Raw genomic sequence first — 27,384 nt, forward strand, 5'->3', positions numbered from 1 at the left:
GGTTACAATTAGTGCAGTAGACTCAAATGTAATTGCTGGTAATTAGCAGGCAAAATGCTTTGTTTTCTACTATGCTAGAGCTCCACCCAGACAACTGGAGTGTTCTCCTCCAGCCTTGTGACACAGAGCTCAGTGTACCAGGACAGACATAGAGTCAAGGGAACATTCCTGAGCACAGGTCCTCCAGCACCTATGCAGCTCCTGGAAAATCTTTCTACCTGGGTCAGTTGGTATACTCCAAAATAACCTCAGGCACAAGTAAATGAAGCTCAGGTGCCAAGTATGATTCCCAACAAACAGTCTGAATTTAGATGCTTTAGGCTGGAAATAAAGAGAGTTTAACACTCTCCAGCTGAACTAGGCATTCAGGAATGATTCCAAGCATCATTTAACTGACAACAGGACACAGACTTAAAGAAACTACTAAGAGATGACTCACCTCCATTGTGGTTGTTATATTTCTCTTGTTTGCCCAGTAAGAAACAGAAAGGCAAGTGACTGTTACAGTTCCCTTCACTGGCTTTCCATATGTGTACCTGAAACACATCAGGTGAAGTCAAACAACACACCACCTTCCAGGACTTGGGCTTCTGAAGAGCTCTCAAGGCAAAAGATCCTGCTAAAACATTCTTCTCTGGCCTCAGACATGGGTAGAACACATTTCTACTTTGAAACATGGAGTTCACCATACTGACACCAGTTCAGCAGCACTAAAGCTGGAAGCCCAAAACCTGGAGAAGATACATAGTTCTGCTCTTTCCACTACACAAGCTCTATGAGCCTATTAAAATGATTATGGGCTGTATGATGTACAAAAGTTACCTATACTAAGCTAAAAGCTGAAAGCAAGTTATTGAACAGAACACTGATGTAACATCGTAACTAATATGCAGAAGAGTTAAAATGGGATGTGGGAAGTGCTTACCAAACACTGCTAACACAAAATGAGATATCTCCAGATATTTATTAATAATTATTATTACTTGTTTAGTAATCACAGTCTCAAGAAATCACTGCAAACAATGTCCACCTATGGCAAATCTGAAAACTGTAACATATTCCCTTCTTAGGATGACAATAGCAACCTGCAGTCACTAAGCAGCAATAAAATAAAATTTTGTATAAATGTTTTCCAAGTTATACAGAGAAGTGAAAGAGGGAAGGAACAACATCGGGACAGATAGGACACCTAAAATCATTCTAGTCCTCAGCAGTAATACATGCAGGTGTGGTAACTTTAAAGTACTTTAAATCATTATGCAGCCACTTAAGTAATATCAAAGCTGAAAAGCAGACAGAAAGAAATTACAGGAAATATGTTCCTGAAACTACAGGATAGTTACAGGAACAACTCTGATAACACTTAAGAGTCAGGGTGACAATGGTATCAGTGATTTACTTACTTTGCAGAGACAACACCAGTTACATCTTCATCTCTCAAAGAGTAGTATAAGGGTGTTGTTATCATAACATCAAATTTTGGTAAAACTAAAAAAAAAGAAAAATTACAAGAAGCATTAAATTCACAGAAGGAATATTCCTTTTTTGAAGTAACAAGAGTAGAACATGTAATTTGATAAACACTACTAGTTTCCTAAGTTTCCTAATAAAAGGTAAGATGTATTTTTAACCCAATTGCCAGACTATAACATTTTGTTGAAAGGAGAAAAAAAGTATCATAAAAACAGCCAGCAAATAAGCTTCTAAGTCTGAAATAGAAAAGGTATAGCTTATTCAGCCTTTACAGAATTCATCAGCAAACTTCACAACCAGATACTACACAGTAAAACTACCAAAGATAAACAGGGCAGCTGATAAGATGGTATTTTTGGTCAGTCTCAGAGAAGTCTCAGAGAAGCCAAAGATTTGGAAATTAAACTTTCTGTGAGTATTTAAAATGTTCATGCCAGACAAGGGAAGCCAGTATAAATTAATGGAGAATCACTACTGATTTTGGTCACTACTAAATAACACTTACCATATTCCATCACTTTAAATCTTTCATAATGAACTTGACCCTATTGAAAAAAAATCGTATGAGAAAATACATATACATACCACTCAATCATTTTAGTTCATTAGGGCAAGGCTGTCTCTCTGGCAAATATTGTTCAAGACAAGATTAGTAAGTTTAACATACTTTCTTGGCCAAATCCCACCCATATTCAAGTTAAACTACAATTTCTGACATGGTGTGATTTTAAATCATAGCTCAATCACTATCAGCTCCTGTAGAGACCAGCAGTATATACTTACAAAACAGAAGGACACAGACGTTCATGTGAAGCAGACACATGTAAGTATTTATCATGAACAGCTTGTGCAGCTTCCAGTTGCAGACATCTACATATACCTGGTTTCTGTACTAAAAAGATTGAACACCTGAGCTAGCTAGCATAAAACTACCTAGCATAAGCAGTCACAGTCATCATGATAAAACAAGACTGACATACCAGCACCATCTTTGCTAGCTCATCTTAAATTAACTTGTACAAACAAGAAGCTCCTACAGAGTCTATCTGTGGATGAGAGCATTTCTAAACTTTGTATAATCTTATGATTCTACATTTATGCAAAAGGTGGCTGCAGTTTTGTTACAGTCTACAGCCATACTTATTTCAGCAGAGATACCCTTTTGTTTTATCTCCTTGTCTCAGCTATTTGTTACTTAAAATCAAGGCAAGAAATCAAGGAACCACACAATGTGCCGTTACTTGTGTTCTCTTCTATTTTCCTAAATTTTTCATTCATTTCCTACAGGAGGGAAAAGAAGAATGAATATGGATAAGCAATTGTCAGGTGGCATCAAGATGTATATGATAGGAATGACTGTTTGTAGCAAGAGAGGGTAAACTGAGAACTCCTATGGTAAAACCCTAGGACCAGGACCTAAACTGGAAACAATTATAAACTTTTGTTACCTGATCAACAACTTTGCTAGTTGAGCATCTCAGACCAAGCCCTTTACGAATCTGTATTTACACATCTCCTACTGAAATACTCCTATCAAAGCAAAACTCAGATTGCTGCTGATTTGATGATTAAGTCGCTGATCACCAAAATGACTGCCATATTTCTATTCCTAGGTTTGAAAACATACATGCAGAATCAGCTATTTTCACAACATTTGTGCAACTCATAATATTTGCAACGCAAAATGCTACAGCACTGACATGCCTAAATCAGTCCACAATCAGATTCCTATCAGGTAGTCTTAGGAACATGTATTTTAGGGACATGTCCTGCAGTGAATTCATCTCACACCTTGTTCTCTGTACAGCTTTTATTTCCAATACTAAGTATATATGTGACCCTTGCCATAAAGCAAATCCTGAACAAGATGTTACCCCAGACAGCATGGTTAAAAAGTATCTCCCTTGAATATAAAATATTGTTTCCCATCATCTTAGAAGTAAAAATAAATTTTTTAAAAAGTACAATTAGAAATTAAGATAACTGTAAGTAGTAGAAAACAGAGCTCACAGTGAGACAAGTACTCCTGGCTGCACCTTCTCTAAAATGACAAGCTTTGTGACACAAATCAAGCCATGCTTCATAGTTCAGAGAAAGGCAAAGACTTGGTCATCTTGAGGATGTGAATACCAAACCAGATTTTCCACTAACACATTTTTTAGCCAAGCTGGTCTGAAGGAGGACAAGTAACAGCACTTCAACCACTCAATCATTTTAGTTCATTAGGGCAAGGCTGTCTCTCTGGCAAATATTGTTCAAATATACTGAAGTGGAAGTTGTTAAACCAGTTTCCAGGAATAGTAGCTTTTGAGACAAGCAGTTAGTCAGTCATGCACAACCCAAGAGAGATTTTTAGAGGTTTTCTTTAAGATAGGAAAACAACACCATGCCTATTCCATTTTTTTCCAGAGCTGCTTCATTCTAGTACAGGTTTTGTCTTCCATGCCTTCTCCTGCTTCTTAACTACACTCACCCTTCCAGACTAACAACATTTTGCTCTAAATCAGCATTTCTTAAACTGCAGAACACCTACTGCATTCTGTGCCAATCACCCAGAGTAAGAAAACAGTGCCAAAAAGAGATCCATAGAAGTGTTCTGGGATGATGAGGATGAGCCTTTCTGCAGGGAAGCCTTAGATGCTGTGAATCCTGACATCCAAGAATCCCTAACAACTGCAGTCTCGATTCTTCTCTGCTGTGGTGAACTGTCCTGTTTTATTTCATTGGGTCTGATCCAATGAAAGTGAGGTCACAGGAGCCATTCCCCAGAGATTTTTTTTTCTTCTCTGGCAACTGAAAGTCCCTGAAACTAATCTGGTTGGGGTCAATTTTCTTACTTGTTTCTGACATTGACTAGCATTACTGTTAGAGCATGGGGAAAGACTCTGGGTGTGGTCCAGGGCTTTGCCCTGGAAAAGCACAGCGCTGGCACCAGCTGCATTCCTGGGGCTACCTCATTGTCTCACAGGCCCTGTCAGGAGCACTCTTCTGTCTTGGCTGTGCAGCTGAATAAAACAGATTTTTGTCTAGACAGAACAACAGAAGCACTTCATGATCACTTCCGTGCTTTGTTTCCACATGCAAGAAACAAACCCCAAAATGAAATTCTGTTCAAATTCAATAGCGCAGTCTCCAGAAACTAGTCAGAGTCCCACCAGTGCCACCACTATTTACACCAGCAGATAGTTGAATATCTGTGCACATTTGCAAACTACTAAATACTCAGGCAATGCCTAAGGCTTTATGTACAGCCTGATTTTGAAGAAGTGTGACACAGTTTTTAAGCAATTTTATATACAACATTAAACTTAACACATCTAACGTGAAATCTATAAATGACCTAGCACAAAACATGACAGAATTCGCTGTGGATACACTGCAACATATATTAAACCTCAAAAGCTAAAAAATTCAACATGTAAAGTATATAATCATTCCCAGTTGATTCTGAAAGTTTGCTTAGCAGCTGAAGCTTTAAAAAAGTGTAATATGCTTAAAAATATTTTGGAAATCCCTTGTTGCACCTGAAACATTACTACTCTTCAGTATTTGATCACAACTTTATACATAACAACTTCCATAAATTATATTACAAAATGCTGTTTAACTAGAAACAACTTCTGGTTGGAGGTGCATGCTACAAAAACTCAGCACCTACAAGTCTTTCAGCAACAGGAAATATAAGATATCCAACTAAAACACAAGGTAGAGACTTGGAAACCAGACTGTAATTACTCTGTCTTGAGTTTTCCTGGAACAGCTGTACTAACACCTGAACTTTTATTAAAAATACTACAGGATGTTTAACAGCAGCAAGCAGCCAAAACCTGATTTAAAACAGGATTCAGAGGAAGCACTTCCAAAAAATCAAGACTCAGTACACTTGGAAACAGATCTGTAATCACGAGAAAGGAAACGTTATTTAACAATTCTTTAAAGACAAGAGGGAAACTGAGAAAGAAAGGCTGGCTATTTAACTAGAAAGCCCAGGTCATGGCACCAGGACAACTAAGACATGCAGAGATCAGTCTGGGATTGCCATATGAAGATGCTCCTAAAGTCTCAACAGATCCATAAGCTGGCTGGATGCCATGCAGAGCCAGAGCTGGCAGTACTAATTAAGGACAGACATATCTATTAAAAATCCCAGTCATATACTAAGTCTTCCTTAGCAGTAAATCTAAGTTCTCAGTGACACACCTCTCTTACCAAGAAGAGACTGGTCAATCTATGCAACTTTATATGTGACACAATAAAACCTACACCCTCCTTGAACAGCAGAACTGCTCCATAATAGAGAGTAATAAGATCCAGCTAATAGCTAGGAATATCCACTAGGAGTGATCCAGTCACTCACTAGCTTTCCTAAACACCCACTAAATCTCCACTGTATCACCAATACAGAGACCCCTACACAATTCAATGTTCAAACTGAATCCCATCCCACATGATCTTGTATTTCACAGCATAAACTCTCTTGCAACCAAGAGAATAGAGTTTCCCATTAGAAAAGTTCTTTTCCTTTATTCTGCAAGGTGTTTGGCAGGTTTCAATAATCCAATGGTTGACACACTTTCAGAAAAATAAGTCTGTGAGAAAACACACTAGGCAGACCTAATCTAATAGTGTGAATATTGCAATAGTCACTTATTGTATTTTGCATATGACACCCTGATCCAATGAAGATGCTGTGTAGGCACATGTTGTAGAAATAATGCATATTGCTTTGTCATTATATTCAACATGGAATTTGAAAATTAAAGCAGAGCAGGTGTAAACAAAAAAGGGCCTGAAAGTAAACGTAAGTATTTCTGTGTGGGACTTGGGGTTGCTGTTCTATTCCCAAAGGATAAGCACTGCAAGAGTTGCCTTTTTTTTCTGGACACCAAGGTCTAAAACTTTTTTTTTCTTTTTTTTTTTTAAGTATAATATACACTTCTTTTTCTCCTCTATTTTAATTTTCAATTCAAAGAGTTTAAATGCCAAAAGGACCCATTTAGCCTGATCTCCTTTTAACACAAGTTTGGTACCTTTGTATTCAGCTACTCCAGCAATCTGTGTTGTTAGAATGCATCTTCCAAAAAGGCAACCATGAAATAATAGAGAACACCCAGGGAACTGCATCAACCAGGGCAGCGAGGAGTGACAATGTGTCTTGAGCTCACACCTAAGGCTTTTTTAACTATCAGCTCTCAATGGAATGTACTGAGAATTTGTCCAGACCCATTTGATCCCATCTATATTTTCAGTATTCACAACAACTGCCAGTGCTGTGGGCTGCAGTTCAGTTATGATGTCTCAGTCATTTTGAAATCACTCTTTACCTCCTTTACCTGATGCCCTTTAGCTATATGTTGAAATAGACAGAAACAAAACTTTCTCTATTTACTTTCTCCTTGTTACTCATGACTTGAGAGGCATTCTCACTCTGACGTATATTTTCCAAGATCATTAACCTTCTGTGGCATGGCTAAAATTTAGAATACCATCAACTACACTCTACTAAGGTTTCACGTCATTTGTCTCACAGCTGTTTCATTAGCCCAGATGAATTTATAAGGCATTTTTCTTTAAACTTTACAATTTTTTTTCTCTTTGGTTTTATTTCAGGAGGGAGTGGCACTCATTCAGATCCTGAAAACAGCTGCCACAACTCCTTCATCAATTATCTCCTAATTTCAGCATTACTCAGGCCTTTGCAGAAAGCCCAAGCGACATTTCACAAACACTTTTTCGCTTGGCATGTGAGCTGTTGAAGGAGTCCACCACTGCCACCAGCCTTTGTTTCTGTGTCTAAGCCACACTTCCCCAACTGCTGAAAAGCACCTACAGTAGCTGTGAGTGGGGATGGCTTCTCAGCTGGATCAGTGAACTGGTGTGGAGCAAGAAAAACACACAGATGCTTTTCAGTTTGGGTCACTTTCCCACTGCACTTTAGATCTCAGCCTGACTACAGCTGCTTCAGCGGGACTGAGAGGGCACTGAACAGCAGGCAGGGGCTGGGAAGGAGTGGCAGAGCACAGGGAGGAGCACAGGAACAACTTCATACATTTTTCCCATCACAGACAACAGCGACAACTCCACACCCATATGACAAAGTGTTTGAAAAATCCAGTCCTGACACTCACTTGAGCACCACCCTCACATGCCTAAGCCTATTGAAATCTATCAAACATATAACTGGTACTGGTAAATGTTGCTCCCAAGTAATACATGATCACGTGAGTTTTTCTCCTTTCTACCCATCATCTCCCTCATTATTTAACATTAAGCAGTCCTGTTTATACTTGCTAAAAGTCTCTGAACAGCCACTGCAAGCCAAATAGGAAAGGCAGTTCCCAAATTATAGGTATTAAAAAGTAGGCTGAATAACCCTGACACACAAAGTTTTGAACAGCTAAACCTCCAGCTATTTTTGAAACATGTTCCATGGTGTATGAGGACTGTAACAGCTTGAAACATTGGCCTGAGAGAACTACTACCAATAGCAACATGCAACACAGACTCTTCCAGTTTTGTTTTGCAATAGTCCTGTATTACTAGTCATCCTTTCTATTTTACAACGTTATTTTTTCCTTAGTAACTCATCATTCACTGTGAGTTGCTGAAACACGCCTAAAACTAGGCAAAGATCTGTAAATAGTCTTGATTCCTCAACCCTTGAGATACTGACTGGCTGCACAGCATGGTACAACAAACTCCTGTGTATCTGCTTGCAAAATAAACATAAGGGCATTTCACTTAAAAAGGAAAAAAGTCTACTCCATGAGATCTTTGCTTTTATATTAATATTACAACACCTCACTTTTTTAATACTATTTTTATTCTGGAATCAAAACACAGACCTTAGAATAAAGTATGTATGCGGGTTTTTGTATTCTTCCCTACAAAACCACACACTATTGAAAATCTTGTGAGGTTTGCATATTATCTTTGCATAGTATCTTGCCCAATATTTCACATGAGGGAAAGATTTCCTCATCTCATGATCCATGTTTATAACTGGTTTCAGCAACGTAAACAGAATTTTATACACATCTAGCAGAAGAAATCAATCTCTCTGTGATTTGGCAATGTTAATACTCACGTTCACTTCCACCTCTATGGACCAGTCTCCTAGTGGAGGGTTCATTGATAACTGAAATTTCTTGGAAACTACACCCAAATCACCCTCCTCCATCAACCACTGCTGAATCAATTTCTTCCGAGGATCCTAGGAGAAAAGTCAAGCTGCATGTTAAATTGAGTGGCCTTGCTAGCAAGATTATGCAGCATTTAATAGCATCTGTATTTGTCAGAAGTTTGGAACATGTGACACAAGGTAACATCTAACTGTGGATACTTACTCGGATATACACATTCAGAGACACTTTGTAAGGTTTAAGATCAGGATAGACAGTGACAATCCGGAAGAGCACATCCTGTCCTGGTTTATACATGGATTTATCAGTCTGGATGAACACAGAGGTGCTCTTTGACATGTACATCAGGCTGGTACGGTTAGAGAAGATGGGCCGGCCATCAGCACGGCCCTCCACCAGTAAATCATAATTCCCAGAGGCACTGTTCAGAGGCAGCTTAAAAAGAAATTGTGACACTCTGTTAGGTATCCAAAACATTCTTGAAGACACTATTATTTCAAAACATTTGACAAAAAGAACTAATAATATACCTGAACTTGTCAACTTACGTAAATTCTCAAAAAGACAAAGGGAATTTTATTCATGACTTTATTGTGTTATTTCAACAGTTACCAGAAAAGGTCTTATCAGAAGCAGCTTTTCAACACATTTCCATCTGATTTTAGATAGTAGTCAGGTTTTCAAGAATATAAGTATCTATGCATTCATATGCAATTCACAGTCTTACACATACGTAGATTGTCCTCTCTTTTTTAAATTATTTAGAAATTTCTTTGGTTTGATATAATGGGCTAATATTTTTCTTCATCACTTTTTGCAATGAAATTTTCCAAAAATAAAATATCTGAAGAAGGTGCGTGTAAGCAAGATGAGCAGGACAGTAGGAGAACTTGTTTTCTTACAGTCTTTAGCTTTATGTCCTATGGGGTAGAAAAATCAAATACAGAATTTGTTTTTCATAAGGTGAGGTACTGCTTTTCAATAGCAACCTCGCTGATTTTGTCTCATCTCACTTTCATGATTAATAATTACAGCACATACTGTGACTCATTTAGAAAGTAAAATAATTATTCTTCCAAAATATTAAGAAATAAAGGAACATAAATTTTATATGGTTAACTTTTTTTGGATAGACATTGAAGGCTCCTGCTGGCAGAAGAGAGAGATATCACTGGCAAGGAAATTTAGACCACATAAGGTCAGAGTAATCACGCACAGATTTCTTCTCTCTCTCTCTCTCTCTGTGTCTTTCCAGTGCACAGAGGAAATCTAGAGCTCATAATTCAGATGCATCACTTCATTTCCTAAAGTTAGCTGGGAGGAATCCCAGTCACAGGGGTTGAAAGGCTTAAAGCAGAAATGCTGCAGCACACCAGAATTTGACTTGAGCAGAGCCTTCAGAGACAACCACTGACCCCACGAACATCCCAGCCCAGATGCTGGCTTCTGTACCACCAGGAGAAGTCTCTTTGAGGAAGGGGAAGGGTTTCAACACAGCACACAGCTCATTCCAACAAGCAGCCCTGCTGAATAGCTTAATCACATGCTTCTGTTTGGAGTTGAAACTGTAAATCTAGAGTAAAACGTCTGAAGTTAAGACAACTAAAGGCAAGCTTGTGTTTTTCAGCATAACATATGGAAATGAAGCACTCCTCTTGCAGTGTAATGAGAATTACAGCTGTTAACTCACCAGGCACAGCACTTCAAAAGTATCCTACCAAGTGCTATAAAGAAAGGCTGTACTGCTGTCAAAGCTCATTTTAACAGTGCACACTGAGGTAACAGGGATTCACAATCATGGGAAAATGTCACTGGGTGACAAATGAGGCAGATGCAAATGTCTGTAGAGAATACATTAACTTCTCTGTGTGTTTACCTATAAAGAGGAATCAGCTACAATTCCATCCCTCTCTGTTGACTTTCTGGTTTTAAAAACAAGCCAGGAAAAAAAAATCAAGTGGGAAAAATAAAAAAGGTTCTTTTTCACCTCTAAGCAGGCCTATGATGAATGGGAAGAAGACATCCCCCCTTTAAATCTGGATTTATAGAATTAAATTTTAGATGCAAAGTTCCACACTGAAATTTTGCATTTTCTCCAGCTGCAGGTTTTTGTACACATATTGCCAAGAACATATGATTCACATATTTCAACACCCTCCAAATTCCATGCCAAGTATTCTGCAATGTCTTAAATAAGAGGAAGAGCCTTAGCTACTGCATCTGTCAAATACTACCTTATTATTACCTCAAACATTTATTTAGGAATATTACTGTATCTTAAAGAAACTGTAATCCCTAAAAAGCAGATAGGATTCACTACAAGAAGTCCAGGACACATTATAATCATTCAGAATCAAAATGGGGGGAAATAGCCTGCTTTTGTTTCATCATTGAAGTGAACTGTACTCTTTACAGCATTATTTTGCTTCAAATACTGTCTTCAATTTCTTCTTTAAAAATGTAAATCTTCTATAAATACCATTTAGAGACTTCATCTATTTCCCTGTATCCCTTTCCTACCACAAATAATGATAGATACCATGGGTTTCTCCCTAGATTTTTATACTTGTTATATTTTGAAAGATCTTTCCTTCCCAAAACATGGTGACATAACTGCCTTTCTTGACATAAAGGTCAGAGACAATGAGGTTTGCCCTGTCATGGCAGTGTATTAGGACAGCTGAGGTGCAACATAACCCACCTTCTCTTTCACACATCTATGCCACCACAAACTGCACTAACAGAGTATTTCCACAACTGCTACAGTAATAGTGACTACCTCAGCCCCACCAGCTCCTTCTCTAAAGGGTTGTTTTTCAACCCAAATATGAGCAAGGCAGCTTTTAACACTAAGTAGCAGGAACTTGCTGTGAAAATATTTTATCTTAGTCAAAACATCCCAAATGAATGGTATTACTATCCCCATTTTGGCAGTCCTAATACAAGAGAGAAAAAGGCCATCTCACGTACTTCTGACAACACCAACCACCATCACAAGTACCTCAGACAAAGCTGCTACTGTTTCCTCTGGAAAAGATGAGGCTGAATCCAGAAACTCCTTACTCACCTTCTGCTACCAGCAAATTACGCTTCGGACAAAACCTAAGTCTACTGTGGCTACACAAATGAATAGAAAATCTTGCAGCTAAAAAATGAGTCAGTTTTCATCACTTCAGATAGCAGTGAGAGAGGGAGGAAAACACCCTTCATTGTTTTAGGTGCTTGAACATTTTAAGACCTGGCCAGATTATACTGAGGAACTTGTTCATTTTTTTTTTATAAACAGAATTTTCTACTTTTGCTAATGTATAGTTCATACAGATGCATTTCAACCTAGTAATCTGCATAATGTTAAGCTGTTCATTGTCACTGATTATCCATCGATCAAATACTTCCAGATTATTTAATCAGAGACAGTTTATTTGAGATCAGAATTTAAACCCACCAGATTAAGGGATACCCAGACTTATGGATGAATTTGGTAAAACTTTGTTCCTGATATAAATACATAATTCTTTAGATTGGGTTTTCAAGATGAATATCCAGGACCATAAATGCAGCCCTTACAAAGATTGCATATAAATATCTTTTTTTTTGGTATTTCTCAATTGTTGCTTTACACAATCTTTTCAGCTGTAATTAGCCTTCATGGTGTGTCTAAAATACAGATGTAGGAATCAGCCAGTAAAAAAAGACACAAATCAAACTTTTGAGTTCAAGTTCTATGATAGTTTGTGCTGATGCTGGAAATCAGCTCCTGAGTCCTGTAATTACTTCTAACAAGCTGCAGAACATTTGATCTGAAAAACCCTTGATTTATTGGTCAGTAAATACACTCATCTGATACTGTGAAAACAACTGGGATCACATGCAAAATACATCGTCAACAGCAATGGGTGGTAAGTTACAGGCAGTCAACATTTTCTGAGCAAGAAGGGAAGAAAAAAAAAATACTTACTACTGGAAGAACAAGAGTCCCAAAGGTACCTGAACAAAAAAGAAGAAATATCACACTGTAAGAAATCTGTGAGATTAACTACCAAACACTTACCAAAACATCAACATTATAGTAGTGCTGCTCCCCTTACGTGGTTGATGGAAGATGTGAAATACCTTTTGCAGTGCTGTAAAAGTATGAACGCCAACCTAGAGCAACATTACTTCTCTGTTTGGTGGGGGCTGTTGTTCACGTTCTCCGCTTAAACATTTTTCTTTACATTCAGAGAGACTGAAACACTTTTGTGATCCATTCAGCCCTCTATGCCAACCAAGTTATTATTTTCCATTGATTCTGCAGCCCAGATAAAAACTAAAATTTTTGAAACCATGCACAGGATTTATCACTCTTAATCAAAGGAGCACCCAGAATTAACGTCATGGAATTATGTCACCATGGGAAAAAGTAACTAACATATCAATATATTTGGGTTAATATAACTTATTGCTTTAACTATTTTAGATAATGTAGCCTCAAATATTTTTAGAATCCAAATAAATATCCTGTTAAACTCCTGGATATCATTAAATCATGAAGCCATTAGTGTCACAGCTCTTATCTTAATTACATCATGAATTATAGAATAGGACAGAACAGAATAGAACAGAACAGAACATTCCAGTTGGAAGGGACCTGATCACTTCAGGGCTCACCAAAAATTAAAGCATGTTATTAACAGCATTGTCCAAAATCCTCTTAAACACTGACAGGTTTCAGACATCAATCACATCTCTGGGAAACCTGTTCCAGTGGTGGACCACCCCTCCAGTAAAGAATTGCTTCCTAATGTCCAGTCTGAAGCTCCCCTGCTACAGCTTTCAAGCATTCCCACACCTCATACCACTGGAATCGAGGCAGAAGAGATCCCACCTCTGTTGTCTCCCCTTGCCCTCCTCAGAAAGCTGTAGATAGCAATGGGAGTGCCCCTCAGCCAGACTAAAGAAACCAAATGCCTTTAGCTGTTGTTCACAGGACATGCCTTTGAGCCCTGTCGCCAGTTCTGTTGCCCCCCTCTAGATGCACTGAAGGACCTTCTAAAACTGTAGGGCCCAGAAATGCACAGAGTACTCGGAGGTGAGCACCAAGGCTGAATGCAGTGGGATGATCACCTCTCCTGATCAGCTGGTGATGCTGTGCTTGATGCACCCTCAAGTATGTCGTTCCCCCCTTTTGGCTGCCAAGGCACACTGCTGACTCATATTTGCTTCTGCTGATTCTATGCAGTTAGACCTTTTTGCATCTCCTAAAAAGCCACGGGTTTATACCTATCTTTTACTCAACTGTTTCATAGAGTAAGAAAAAAAAAATCTATTTATTTATGTCCTTCTTGATCCTGGACCCAAAGGCATTGCTTCTAAGATAAAGCAATCACTCGACCTCTGAACTTCAAAAAATGTTAGTTTTAGAAGTCAATGAATTCTTTCCTTTGACAATGGCAATCAGAAGGAATCTCAGTGAACTGAATACAGGTTGTCCTGACTGCTTCCAGGGCACTAAAAGAAAAATGCTATCCAGTATGTACCATCTATTCAAATTATAAACTGGGTTAAACCAAATTACTCACATCCCACAAATTAAGTCTGTGGGTAGCACATTCCAGTACTTCATTGTGGTATTCAAAACCTTAACAGGCATGGGCAGTACTGGGCCTAAGGAACATAAGTCTTTCCACAACGTATTTATGTTGCTGTTAAACCTACATTTTTTTCTCATATCATCTCTCTCTCCACTTGAGAAGCATCTCATGCAGTCATTAACTCTGAGCAACCCCATTGGCCTTTGAGGTTTTCCACACAGGAGAAACACTGGCAAAATACTGTCTGGCAAAATACTTCTCTCAGTAGCCAGTGGAGAGGACAAACTGCCCCAATTCACAGTGGCAGGGAGCCCTCACACTTGGCCAAGCTTGCTTGGCACACAGGAGAGGCATCAGAAGTCCTGCAGAGTACCTGATCCATAGGCGATGTAAACACCTCGAGATGCACTGATAGATTTATTCCCAACATCTAGCCAAACAACCCCATGCTCAAACAATTGTACTGAGACATAATTTTTGCTAAAGGAAACTTATGTCTTCTTAACTCAGGACAGAGTGAGTTACTGCTAAATAGGAAGAATTTTTCTTAGGCATTATATTTCATTGTAAAGGGAGCAAGATGCATGGTAAATAACAACAGAGATGGTACAAAGTTACCTCTTGAAATTTCTCTCACTTATACACTAAAACCCTAACCCTTCTCTTGTTTCTTTCCCTTTCTGAAATAAGGCTGTGCTAAAGCTGGGGTCTGTACAACCAAAATCCATAACACCAGAGGAAAAAAAAAACTAACTTTGTCACTGCTGATAATTGGTTATTAACAAGGAATAGAAACCATTTACCTCATGTGCCTGAGCAGATATGCACATGGTTGTTCTGCAATGCTAGCTTTAATCTAATCCAAACAGCAAATTACAGCAATGGCTACAGGAGTGACTTCATTACACTGGGAGACACAAATCAGGTATTTGTACCATAGTCCACACCACATGGTTTCTATTTCCATCTTTGTCCCTCCAGTGCAAACATTGGTACCTACACACCTCAAGGGCAGAGCAATGAAGGGAACTGCTGCACATAGTCTTGTGCAGCACCTACCAGCTTGCAAAGCAACCTTAACAGGGCAGGCACTTCAAAGCTTTCTCATCAGGGCAGTGCCTGCTTGCCTCCACCTGTTTCGAGAACTAGTGGCATGCAAAAAACCAGAAATCTTATGGCAGGGTTTCTTTCCTGTTCCCAAGTCTGGAAGATCTAACATCAGGTCTGAGCTAGGTAAAAATGTAATGCAGATGGGGAAAGACTTGGGGAGGAGGGAGATTTACATCACAGTTGCATTTGTGCAACTCAGAAAGGATTTACCTTCTGAGGCAGTGCTAGGGAGCCACAGCCTCCCTGGGTGCTGTAATAAAGCCCAGAGCACTGTCTAATTCCCAGCCAGTGAGAATCATAAAAGAGGCTCCAGGGCATGAGGTAATCTTCCAATTTATGTCACTATGTAATTACTTTGCCATGAATTGAGCAGCCTGGGCAGATCTAAAATTCTTAAGCATTGCAGTGGATTCTCCTGTCATGCAAGATTTTCCCATGTTCTGAGAGACTATCAAACTGCAGTCAATTCCCTGGAGCTCTGCTCAACTATGCCTAGGGATGACTTTGGACGTGCTCAAGCAAGAGCTACGGGCAAAACATTTCCTTTACGCCAATGCTGCATAGCGGAAATTCACGAATTTTTCTGCTCACTTGATGAATTAAAGTTATATTTAATCATACAGCAATTTCAGGCTCATAAGGAATTAACATGGTCCAACAGCTAGCACATATCACTGCTCTGCTGCAAGCCCTCCTATCGTGTAGCTGACTTTTACCCACATGCAGCATGTAAAGCTCCCATGAGATCAGTCAAGTCTGGCATCCACTGTCCCCAGAAATGGCAACAGTCTTCTGTCCTCTTCAACACATCTCTGCAAAGAATCCCTTCAGTTATGAAATGCAGGTAGCTACCTCCAGGCAAAAGCAGCAGGTTTAGAAAGGAGCCCAGAACAGCTCAGCCACCAACACCAAGCACTGCAGACCACAAAACACTTCCTCCTGACTCATTCCATCTGCTCTCCACAGCAGCAGCCACCAGCACAACTGGAGTGGTTCTTAGCAGGGAACAACCAGGCAAGAGCACGGGTCCCTGCTACCACAAGACATTAGTTAGGGAACACTGCCAGCTGAGCATCATGACTTTGTTTTAGGGGGAGACATGAAAAATTCAGTGGACTGTTACAGACTAATCTTCAAGAAAGTTAAAAAACAAACTACCAAAAATCCCAACAGAAGTCACATGAGCCTTCAAGGAAAAAAACTCTCTCCTTGTCATTTGCAAAACTGTTTCTTTTACAGAATTTCTGAGGCTTGTACTGTATTCATTCAATAACTAATGCACTGAGAAAATACATGGAAATACAGTGGAAACAAATGCCACTGCTCTGCCCACTCCTCAGAATCCCAGTCATTTAGGACTGTCACGTAGAAGAGGAATTGAAGACAGTGTGGAGTGACATGTCAGCAGTATATTAAAGTATTTTTCTACCCTGCCATTTTTTTCAGTCTAATAGTATTATTATCAATAAAGCAAATATTAAAAATTCTATGTAAACACATGCATGGGTTTTTTTTTAGACTTATGGAGAACAGCACAAATAGTGGCATCTTAAAATCTTCAACTGCCTGGGCTTGACCCAGACCCAGAAACTTATGCTACCCCTTCTTGAGATGACACCACTAGGACTAGTCATAAATGTTTCAGCTTCCACCCCTAAGAAAGGACAGAGGTTCTAGAAAAATGACTATATGGCTTAGCACAGTGAACTAGAGCTTGTACCAGTATGTATCAGTAAAGCAGCACTTCAGTCTCTTATTTACATAAAGTCAGCACTGACTGTATATTTTAGCTTATGTGGCAGCTATTGCTACAGATTTTCTCATTTCAACTTTTCTACCTATGTCCTCAATCTTTCTTAGTAATGTGTGAGAACAGAAAAATAAAACTGGAATCACTTCAGATTGATTTACTGAAATTATGCCACATCTTTGCTCTGGCAGCTGTGTTCATATACCCATGCTTAGGAAATGTTTACTGAAAAACTTTTTTTTTTTGCGAACGGAATGGCAAATGGAGCTCTTTTCTACTGCTGAATCAATTTCCAAAACTCACATCATGTAAATAAAAATTAGTGTTCTTCAATGTTTTTTATTCCCATCCAAAATATATATTATTTTTGTGTTAAAAAAAAAAAAAAAAAAAAAAAAAAAAAACCCAACAAAAAAAAAAACCCAACCAAAAAAAAAAAAAAAAAAAAAAAAAAAAAAAAAAAAAAAAAAAAAACAGTATTACCATACCAAGGCCTAAGCTGTCCAGGAAGTGAAAAACACTTATTCTCCAAAGAAGACCTGCAAATCTGTTGACTTCACTGTTTGCTTTAATTATGCTCTACTCCTCATCTATCATGCTAAAGCTATCACCCCAATTAGCACTGATCATTTACACAAATAGCCCAAAATACAGAGTTTAAGCCATGGCTGTTAAGTTTTGGCTCAGTTTGGCACAGATGACAGGAGGAGGGGCAATACAGCACTCAAACACACAACAGGGACTGCCAGGGGACGTCAGCATTCGGGCTGATATCCAAAGGCAAATGAGGCCAGCAGGCCTGTAGCAAAGGAGTATAACTTGCTCCAAAAAGCCTCCTAGACCCTGTCTGCCAGCACTACGTACACTTCCCTCCACAGCTACTTCCTACCCTCCACCCCTTACCCTTTTCAGTTGTTTTTGCAAACCTGAAGGCTAAAAGCACTCAGAAATTATAAACGGGGAGAGAGAGGCAAGGTAGCAGTGCTGCCTATGGAGAAAGATGTAAGGGGACAGGAGGAATAATCCAAACCAGACCACGTTTATCACCTAAGGGCCTGGTCAAGAGACAGGGCACCACAGCCCTGGAGGACAGAAGAAAGGCAGAATGCACAGATGTTTTTGTGATTAAAGCTTTGTTTTATCAAACTCTGCAATTGCTAGCAAGTTCTAGCTTCAGTCTGCAATGGGAAGTGTAGAGAGTGTGGCACCCCCCACTTGTCCCCTCTACTGATTCAGCCATTCTTCCCCTGTCAGCACTGTCAGATCTACCCTTGGGGAAAACCACCATCTCCCACCCTCTCAGACCAACAGATTCTGCTGATGGCTGGGCACCTCTTCCCTTGCCCTGCTGTGGTAAGTACATTCCCTGCCACATCCATGATCCCTTCCCCAAGCAAGTAGCAAGTTTTCCTGCTGACTGGCCCTTTTAGACTTAAAGCATAATTCACAAATGTAATTCTTCACTCAGTCTTCTAAAGCCAACCAACCAGTTCCATGGATTATACTATTATTACCACTTTCAGCTGAGTAGTCAGAGACCAGCCAGTTGCAAGAACACAGTACTTAGAAAACACTCTCTGGTTTATCTAAGACACTGCACGCTAGGTAGGAAAACAGAACAGCTTCATATTTCCAAAACTAAATAATCTTTTTAATCAGAGATCTTCTGAGAGCTATCCAGGCACTATCACTGCTTAAAGTCAAGCACAGCCTCTTTTCAACCTTTTCCTGTGACAAACCAAAGAGCCTTCCATGGACTTCTTGTCATGCACATGACATTACCACTGCTACCATACCGTAACAACTCTACTGCCATTAATTTTAAATTTACAGCTGTTACGAAGGCAATTTTTGAATACTACACAGGAAACTTCCTTGAGATCAGATCCAGTCTGTGAAACGATACGGACAATTCAGAATAATCTCAAACTTCAGCCTTTTACACAGTTAAATGCAAAATACACTTCATCCCCTCGGTGATTAGGTACAAACACACATCTCCACATGCTGCTTTCAAGGCACTATTGGCCACCATTACTATCTATTCCGATGTCCGTGAAATAAACACAGAGAAAGTCACTAACAAGGCAATTAAAAGCAGCTGCAGAGTTTATTCCAAGTTATAACACAGGAAAATCACATTAGGACAAAATATGGCTAAGCCTGTACATGTCAGACATTTGGCAGTATTAACACTATCCTCATCACATCAATTGCTGTAACAGGAGCACAATTTCAAAGTCAAGTCGCTTCTCAGACCCATTCACTGCAAATAACACATTCCAAATCTACTGAAATTTCTGCTTAAAGGGAGTAAAAGAAGAACGTGTGTTCTCATAATGGTTTCCATTTTTTGGAACACATTCAAAGTTTGTGATGACAAAGCCACATAATTTTTCTGAGGCAATAGAATTGTTTGAATATATAAAAACAGTACCAGAGACTTCCTTCATCAGTAAATAAAGGCAATATGAATCCCTAACCATACAAAATAAGAACACAGACCTCACAGCTATACCTCCAGGAAGCTGAAGATGTGGTCTGTCACTAGAACCATGTTTTCTATGTACATACTTCTTTGGGCTGCAGTGAATGTAGGTGAACCAGCATCATCTCTTGACACTTGCTCTTCAGTCTCTGCTGACAGGATCTCAACTCTGCCTTCACAAACAGGTAGTCATGGATAGCACAGCATGGAAACCAGCAACACCACCAGTGCTGAGTCATAAAGGTCTCATGAAAGAGAAGTCACCTCTGTATGACTGGAAACTCATGAATTTCCCAACTGCTTGCTGCCTCCGCAAGTATTTCTCTATATCAGTACTTCAGCTTGGATCTCCTAACTAGACACCACTAAGGACATCACCTTAGACCCATCTACTGTCAGCTCTCACCCTTTTGTCTTTAAAGCTACTTTTCATGTACCTAATAGTACATCACAGGTGTATAGCACACTTCTCCTGATACTTCACACCAGTTTCTCCCATCTCTCCTCAGACACTTTCCAGAATGTAGAAGAGACTCCCAGGGTCAAACCCAAGTCTGTCTGGCCCAAGATCCCATCTGCAGCAACAGTCAAGGACAGACATCTGAAAAGTGTCAAAAGTGAACAGGTACACAGTGACCCTTCCTTGGGTTCTCTTCCCAGCCTATGCAATCTGTATGTCTGTATATTGGGCCAATCCTCCATGGACTTCTGTCTTGTAAATTTGTGCCATCATGTTTTCCATCCACAACAACTGGGACATGGAGTTCCACAATTTATTTTCATCTCGTGTGAAGGCCCATCTTCTTCTGTCAGGTTTGAACTCATCTCCTGAGAGATCTCAAATCCTTCAGTCTGCTCTCACTGGCATTTCTCCAGTTGGTTCACAGGCTCCATGATGAGTGCCAAAAATCAAGCACAGCATTCCCCAGGATGCCCAATTAGGCTGTGAAAATTACTAGAATACTTTCTTATAGCTTGCAGAAAATACTTCTGTGTATACCTCTGAGTACAATGTTCACCTTCTTTTTTGAGCACCACAGTACTACTTACAAGCCTTCACCTTCAAACCATTACCCCACCCCCCACACACATGCCCCTCTTTCTGCAGGACTGCATCACCTTGTTCCCCATCCAATAAACACATGTTCTTTTATTCATCAACAAATGCACTAGTTCTAGTGAACCACACTCCAGTTTTTCCCCTGATCATTGCCAAAATGTGTTCAAAATCTAATCCTTTCTCCCAGTATCCTTACCACCCCTTCACTAATCTAATAAACGTTCTCCAATTTTCATTCATGTTAATCATACTGAACACTACAGTTTCAGAGCAAGTCATTTCCAGTTTGAGAGTGAACCACTTAGACTTACTTGATGAACACTATTTTTCATCCAGCTACAAACATATTAAATGAGAATTTCATGCTGTCCCTGCTTCCCCAGCTGGCTTGTCAAAGTGCCATGACAGACTATCAGAAGCCTTAGTAAAATCAAAATATGACAACATCTTGCTTCTTCTCCACCTACAAACCCTTGCCAACCCATGGTGCAACACACTTTCTTTGCAGGTTTTTCAATCTTCCAGAACCTCTCTGTTCACTCATGCTCTCAAAACTTCACTAACAGATTTTACATTATTTCAGTCAATTCCCTAAATATTCTACAGGCAATTTTATCAAGCCTAAACACTTGACCAAAGTACTCTTTAAACTGTTCCTCCCCTTTTGTACTCTTAATTCTTAAGCCTTTTCCATGACAGTCAGTTGATCTTCTTAGTGAAGAATAAACACTTACTGCATCTCAGCATCATTAATCATCAGAGTATCAACCCACAGAAGTAGCAACCCTTCTCATCAGGGTAGCAAGCCACATCCTTTGCTAGATTTCTTGCTACCAATATGTCATTTAAAAAACCCTGCCTTACTATCCTTCACATACTTTCCTACTGATGGTTTGGCCTTACCAGTTTTGTTCTTCATTACCCATGCTACTTCTTTAAGTTCCTTTGTCATCTGATTTGATTTACAGTTTCTACATACAGTTCTCCTTCTTTCTCTTGTTTTTTTGGCCGGTTTAGAACATGTTTAGTTACTTCATTTCTTACCTCTCTGCTCTGTTAATGTGCACTTATCCTTTTAGTATGAATCCCTCAGGAATTTTCACCCTTTGCTTCCCTTCTTGTTTCTGATAGCATGTTACTTACCAATTCCTGTTTGTTTCCATCACTTCTTTTTTCCCTAATTCACAACCTTTAATTTGTTTTTCTCTCTCCTCCCTTTCCTAAAAGCTCCAAAGCCCCTCCAGGTCACAGTAGCAACAGGGAACTGCACACTGGGACATGTAATATTCCCTCATCTGTATGAGTTGCCCCACTGTCTGCATTTCTGGCTTATCCCACCCTTCTGAAGATACTGTGAAACAATCTGGAGTGCTCAATCTGCCACACCCTCCCTGGCTGGATATGGACAGAGAACATGGTGACCAGAAAAACCTCATGTACAAACACATAAGCCTTGAGTCACAGAAGGACTCCTTCCCTCAAATCTCAAACAGCAGGCAAACAATTAAAAAAAAGCTTAAATACTGGATAGGATGGCTACTCTTATTTTTCTGCAAACAACTTAATGGGTCTGTTAGCAGGATGGATTCAACAACAGGCACAGAAACCTGCTGGGTTTTGTTCTTTTATGTTTTTGGGCTTGTTTGGCTTTTTTATCTACTCCAGCTATATGAAAGCCCATAGAAGAGCACCTTCTTCTCTACTATATCAGTCATCTCTGGGTCCAGCCCCAACACCTCCTTCCCAAAAACTTTCCCTTCATTCTGATTTTGCATAGGTTATGTGCATGTGCTGACTATTTAACAACTTATTTTTCATTGGGCACAGCTACATATACTTTTGGATACGGAGGTTATGGATGTAAAATCACTGCTGCAACTCCTGCTCTCTCACTGTTTGGCTTTTTAGGCACTGATGAAAAATCAGGCAGAAAGGAGATGTTCCACTAAACTGCCAGCAAAACCTTTCACCCCACAGATTTTCAGCACAGACAGCACAGTCACCAATAACTCAGTCATCTTATCCTGACATAAGGTACAGAGGCAACTCAAGGTTAATAACAGGGACTGAGGGGTTTAGGCCATTCATTCCCACTTAGGTGTTACTTTACAACTTGCTATTCCTAGTGTTTCTCACTGGTTCTTATACTTACGTGGTCAGAATCATATTATTAAGTATGTAAAACATGCCTTCTGGTAAAAGGAGATTTTCCATTGTCTCTTTGGAGGATCACTACATGTCTGAGCTTGACAAACATTCTCACAAAATATCATGCTTCATAAATCCTAGCTGAGTATTTAGCACGCTCTAGCTCAGTAACCTCTGCTAACAAGTAAGTGTACTCCTCTCTGGAAATACAGAAAAGCAGCATAAATTAATTAACATGTACAAGCCATTTACAAACTATGCACGTTACTGTAAACCAAATTCTCCAGTAAGTTCATATAATTCTCACTCACCATGCCTTAAATACATTATGTTGTACCTTACATAGCAAAAGTTTTAACTAATGAATCTTACTCTTTAGAATTAAAAACATTCATGCTGTTGGGCAGATTATGACACCTCATTACATATAGGAGCTTTTATGAAAACCAATTTTTTTTTCCAACTTACATGCTTCTTGTTCTTTCCAAATCATTCTAGCACCAACACAGAAAATACTTTTCAGAACATCTCGCAATTAAGGTTTCTCATACTCTAACACACAGAGCAATGTCTGGGTAGAAAACCCTGTAAGAGAACACCTCCTGCCAATTCATACTACATCTTTATTATCAATGACTGGATGACTATGCATGGCAAGAGTCACCCTTCACTGCAATCACTAAAGAACAAGTTATTCGTGCAGGGAATTCAACTTGTTCATCTGTTATTCCCATAACTTCTTTTTTTGCTGTTGTTGACACAGAACACCCAACAGCTCCAATTGCACACAAGCCATTGTTACCTTCTGCAGCCATTTTCAATCAGGGTGAGGATCTTTTGATACTGCATCTCCACAGAAAGTGTGTCAAGGCTTGGTACAGCTCACAAAAACAGCTTTAGTTAGTGCTTTGTGTCTTCCTGGCATCTGCTCTAGGCAATGGAAACCTATTCTCTCCTTGTGACGCATTGTATTTTTTTTGGGGTTGTGCTTGCACACACAAAGTTTACCTGTAGCAGCAACCTCACCCTTGCAAATATTCAGTTGGTTTTTTTTCCACTATATTAAATGCAATTAACTTAATTTCTGCACCAAAATATTGGTCCTAAACAATATCTGTTCCTATACAGTATATTTAGATTCTGGAATATTGTGCCAAGCTCAAAATATCTTTAAATTCATGTGCATGCACACTTTCTCCTTCACTCCAAATACCCACTGGCCACTTATTAATATTTATTTTCCCTTAGTTATATAAACAGCACAATAATGATGGGAACCAACCTCTACTGCTGAACTATTTCTCTAACAGACAATTGCTCAAGAATCACTCAGATATCAAAATTCCACTCAGAATAGTAAATGTTTTATCAACCATCAGAGGGCAAACTCTCTGTTTATTATACAAAGCAAGAATTATATTATAGAAATTTTTAAAAACCATGCCTCTAATGCAATAGGATCCTCTCATGGAGCTAACTCAGAAACTTAGACCACTACATGTATCATATTGAGCTGCTGCTAGAGAATCAGGCTAAATCGTTCATTTAAGGCAATTGCAGAAGCATTTGACAGGTATGTAATACCTTTTACACTGAGGTACTTGAATGAACTTGGCAGATTAAACATCCCTAATAAAAACTGTATCCTCAGCCTGTCCTATGTCTCCAGCATCCAATTTCCAACTCAGTTCCATCAGCACAAACGTTTCAACATTGAACAGGGGACCTGTCTGCCTAAAAAAACATTCAAACAAAAAAAAAAAAAAAAAAAAAAAAAAAAAAAAAAAACCAACTTTATTTTTCAGTCAGATCAGTTTCTCAGAGCAGTTAATCCCCTGCTTTTGCTGTCACCATGCAAGGAAAACTACAGAGCATAATTGAGCCAGCTTAGGCAACAGTGCTACTGAATGTGCAGTCTAACCAAGGCAGGTATTCAGTGACAGATAAACCAGCATTTTCTGGGCACTAATGTATGCAGCAATTATGTAATTTAAAGAAGATTTTGTGTGCCTGGAGATATGTTTGGGTTTTTTACTTCAACTGCAACAGCTGGTTTGATAAAACCACCACCAGATCTCCTTCAGTCACAGACTAAGCTCAGCTGTAACAATACCACTTCATATTTTATCTTAAGATTGTTGTTTTCTTCAATGACAATTTTAATTATTTATGTTCTTATTCTGACAAGCTGTGTTTGCTTCTCTCTGACAACTTGCCTTCTGAGTCAGAACTGATCCACACATGTATTTTTTGGATACGTGTCTTCAAGACTACATCCTCTTTTACAGGACAGTTCCCTTACTCCTGGCCCTTAACAGTTTTGCTTACATATTGGTTCACAGAAAACAAATGACTAACAGATTGTGTAACCTGACTAGAAAAAAATTGATAGCCACACACGAAATGTTAAGAATTTTGCAAGACGAAATACACAGTCTGCTTAGCACCTTTTTTTTTTCATTTATCAAGTAAAAAAAGCATAGAAAATTTAAAGATATATTTAAAAGAGTTGAAAATATTAGAAGTTAGTAATTCACTACAGCATTTGTCCTTTTTTCTCACTGTACCCAGTCTGATACAGTGCCATACCTGTTCCTGATAACCCACCGTTCACTCTGATTTCAGCAGCTCCCAGTGTCAAGCTTTATTCTGTGTGCTCAGAAGATAGAGACAGCCATATATTTGCACAAGCTTGGAATTACCAGTTGTTTGTCTGGCTTTTCATGTTGAGAAGGACAAAAACAGACAGGTTGAAACTCATGCAAGGCTCATGGAACTCTATGTTAAAGCAGAACAGAAGCAGGAAATAAAAGACAGCACAGTTAGAAGAAGAAAAGAAGAAGACAATTTATTTTCTTTTTAAAACTTTGGATTTCAAAAGAAAACAACAAAAGCTAGCTGGTTTCGGTTTGTTTTGGTTCTATATCAAAATTTTTTAATCTGTTCAAATGCACTCCATCACACTCAAAGCCTCAGTCTTCTCTACAGGCTGTGAAGGCTTTGAAATGAAGGTGTGATGCTTCCAATTAGGCATCTACATTAACTCTAAGACATAAACAGAAGAATTACACAAGTAATAGAGAAAGAGCATTATAGCAGGTTAGATTTTTCAGTACCTCACGCTACCCTCAGACTCTCTACTTTTAATAAATAAAAAGCTGGAGTTTAGATGTTATTTCTATCACCTCATAGTAACAGCAGTGTGAAAGCTGGACTGTCCATGAAAAATATTTTCTTTCCCATGAGGACAAATCTCAGGTAGGATATCTCTATGCTTCTGTTGCCAGGTGACCTTTCTAAAAAGGAACATTGGCCAGGATATCTCAGCTCTTCGAACTCCCACCACATCCACTACCCCTGCCTGGTGACATAGATTAAATCAGTCTCTTCTCACATTTACTTATCTTCAATCCCCAAACTCTCCACAATTCAGTTCCCGATCCTTAAAAATTCTTGTTTCTTCAAATGCACAGAGTTTCCAAGTGTCTGACACAGCCATCTCCACTTTCCTATGGTACTCAGGCCATTACATTCTTCGGGCATGAAGAAGCAGCTCCAGTTGGTGCATTACCTTGTTTGTTCTAGTCCTTCCAGTTTCCCACCTTGCACCTTAACAAGCTACCAGTAGGCAACTTTTCCACTACTTCTACAGTGGCCCCACTACATGGACCAGAGTACTTCTTGGCATCTCAGAAATCCCACATCCATGACACTTTGCTACTATTTGATTATTTTCAGAGTTTATAGACAGTTAGCACACCCATGCAATCGCTCGTACCTAGCTGAGTTGCCCAACTCCAAACAGAGCTAGCAGTGTACACGACTATTTTCCCACAGCGACTCCTACTTGGTAAAAAAAATGTCCTATTTTAGTACCATTTAGAAGCTGTGATATTTTGGGAGGAACAAAATATTCCTATGAGAAGGCAAGCTGAAATACTTCCAAACCAAGTCCATTCTTTTTCTTACCTTTCTCAAAGACCATTTCCCTGCTCAAGATGGTCTCATTATCTCTGATCACTTCTCCCTTTACGGTGACCTGTGCTGGGCTGTCCGGCAGCAGAGCTACCCCAACAGTCAAGTTTGCTCCGGGCCTGATGTTCCAGGGAGCTGCCACGAGGAACGTAGGTCTGGGAAGTCCAAACGGGCAGAGGGAGAAAGGGCAGGGAGTGAAACACACTCTCATAAAAAGAGTAACCGCGTCCACATAAAGACATACGACACACGCTGCCAAGCCCTTCAGCTACTCTCCGCTGCGGAGGCTGGAGGTGATGCTCACCCCCCGGCTGCAGCGGGTGCGCAGGTCGGGGCGCGGGCAGCGCTGCTCTGCCCGCTCCGTCTGCTCTGACCGGCTGCCAGGCGAGCGCCCGGGAGCCCCGGGAAGCGCTGCCCGCGCAGCCCCCGTGCCAGGCGGGAGGGAAGGAAGAAGAGGTGCCCCGCGCCCCGCCCGCCCCAGCCCCACGTACCCGGCCGCCGCGGAGCTGCAGAGGAGGAGGACGAGGAGGAGGAAGAAGAAGCGGACATCGCCGCGAGACCGCGCCATGGCTCTCCGTGCGCGCTGCCCGGTGAGTCCGCCGCTGTGCGCAGGGCGGGGGCCGGGGCTGTGGCCGGGCGGGAGGCGCCTTGGCGGGCGGGGGAGG

At 39.8% G+C, this 27,384-nt stretch overlaps 1 protein-coding gene across 2 annotated transcripts in view; it reads right to left on the minus strand.

The window, feature by feature from the left end:
* The window catches only part of CD109 (CD109 molecule), a 69,234-nt gene extending 41,850 nt beyond the window's left edge, over positions 1-27,384 (minus strand). The window contains exons 1-8 of one of the 2 annotated variants that reach the window (XM_053973921.1): positions 27,211-27,373; positions 26,714-26,874; positions 12,574-12,602; positions 8,820-9,050; positions 8,561-8,686; positions 1,979-2,018; positions 1,404-1,488; positions 440-536 (exon numbers count right to left, since the gene is read on the minus strand). In XM_053973921.1, coding sequence (XP_053829896.1) covers positions 440-536; positions 1,404-1,488; positions 1,979-2,018; positions 8,561-8,686; positions 8,820-9,050; positions 12,574-12,602; positions 26,714-26,874; positions 27,211-27,287 — 846 coding nt within the window. In that variant the 5' untranslated portion in view covers positions 27,288-27,373. Of the gene's footprint in view, positions 1-439; positions 537-1,403; positions 1,489-1,978; positions 2,019-8,560; positions 8,687-8,819; positions 9,051-12,573; positions 12,603-26,713; positions 26,875-27,210 lie in introns of both variants that reach the window. The other variant, XM_053973922.1, reaches the window with a different exon arrangement.

This window comes from Vidua macroura, chromosome 3 (genome assembly GCF_024509145.1).
Source record: "Vidua macroura isolate BioBank_ID:100142 chromosome 3, ASM2450914v1, whole genome shotgun sequence".
In the NCBI taxonomy this organism is placed as follows: Eukaryota; Metazoa; Chordata; class Aves; order Passeriformes; family Viduidae; genus Vidua; species Vidua macroura.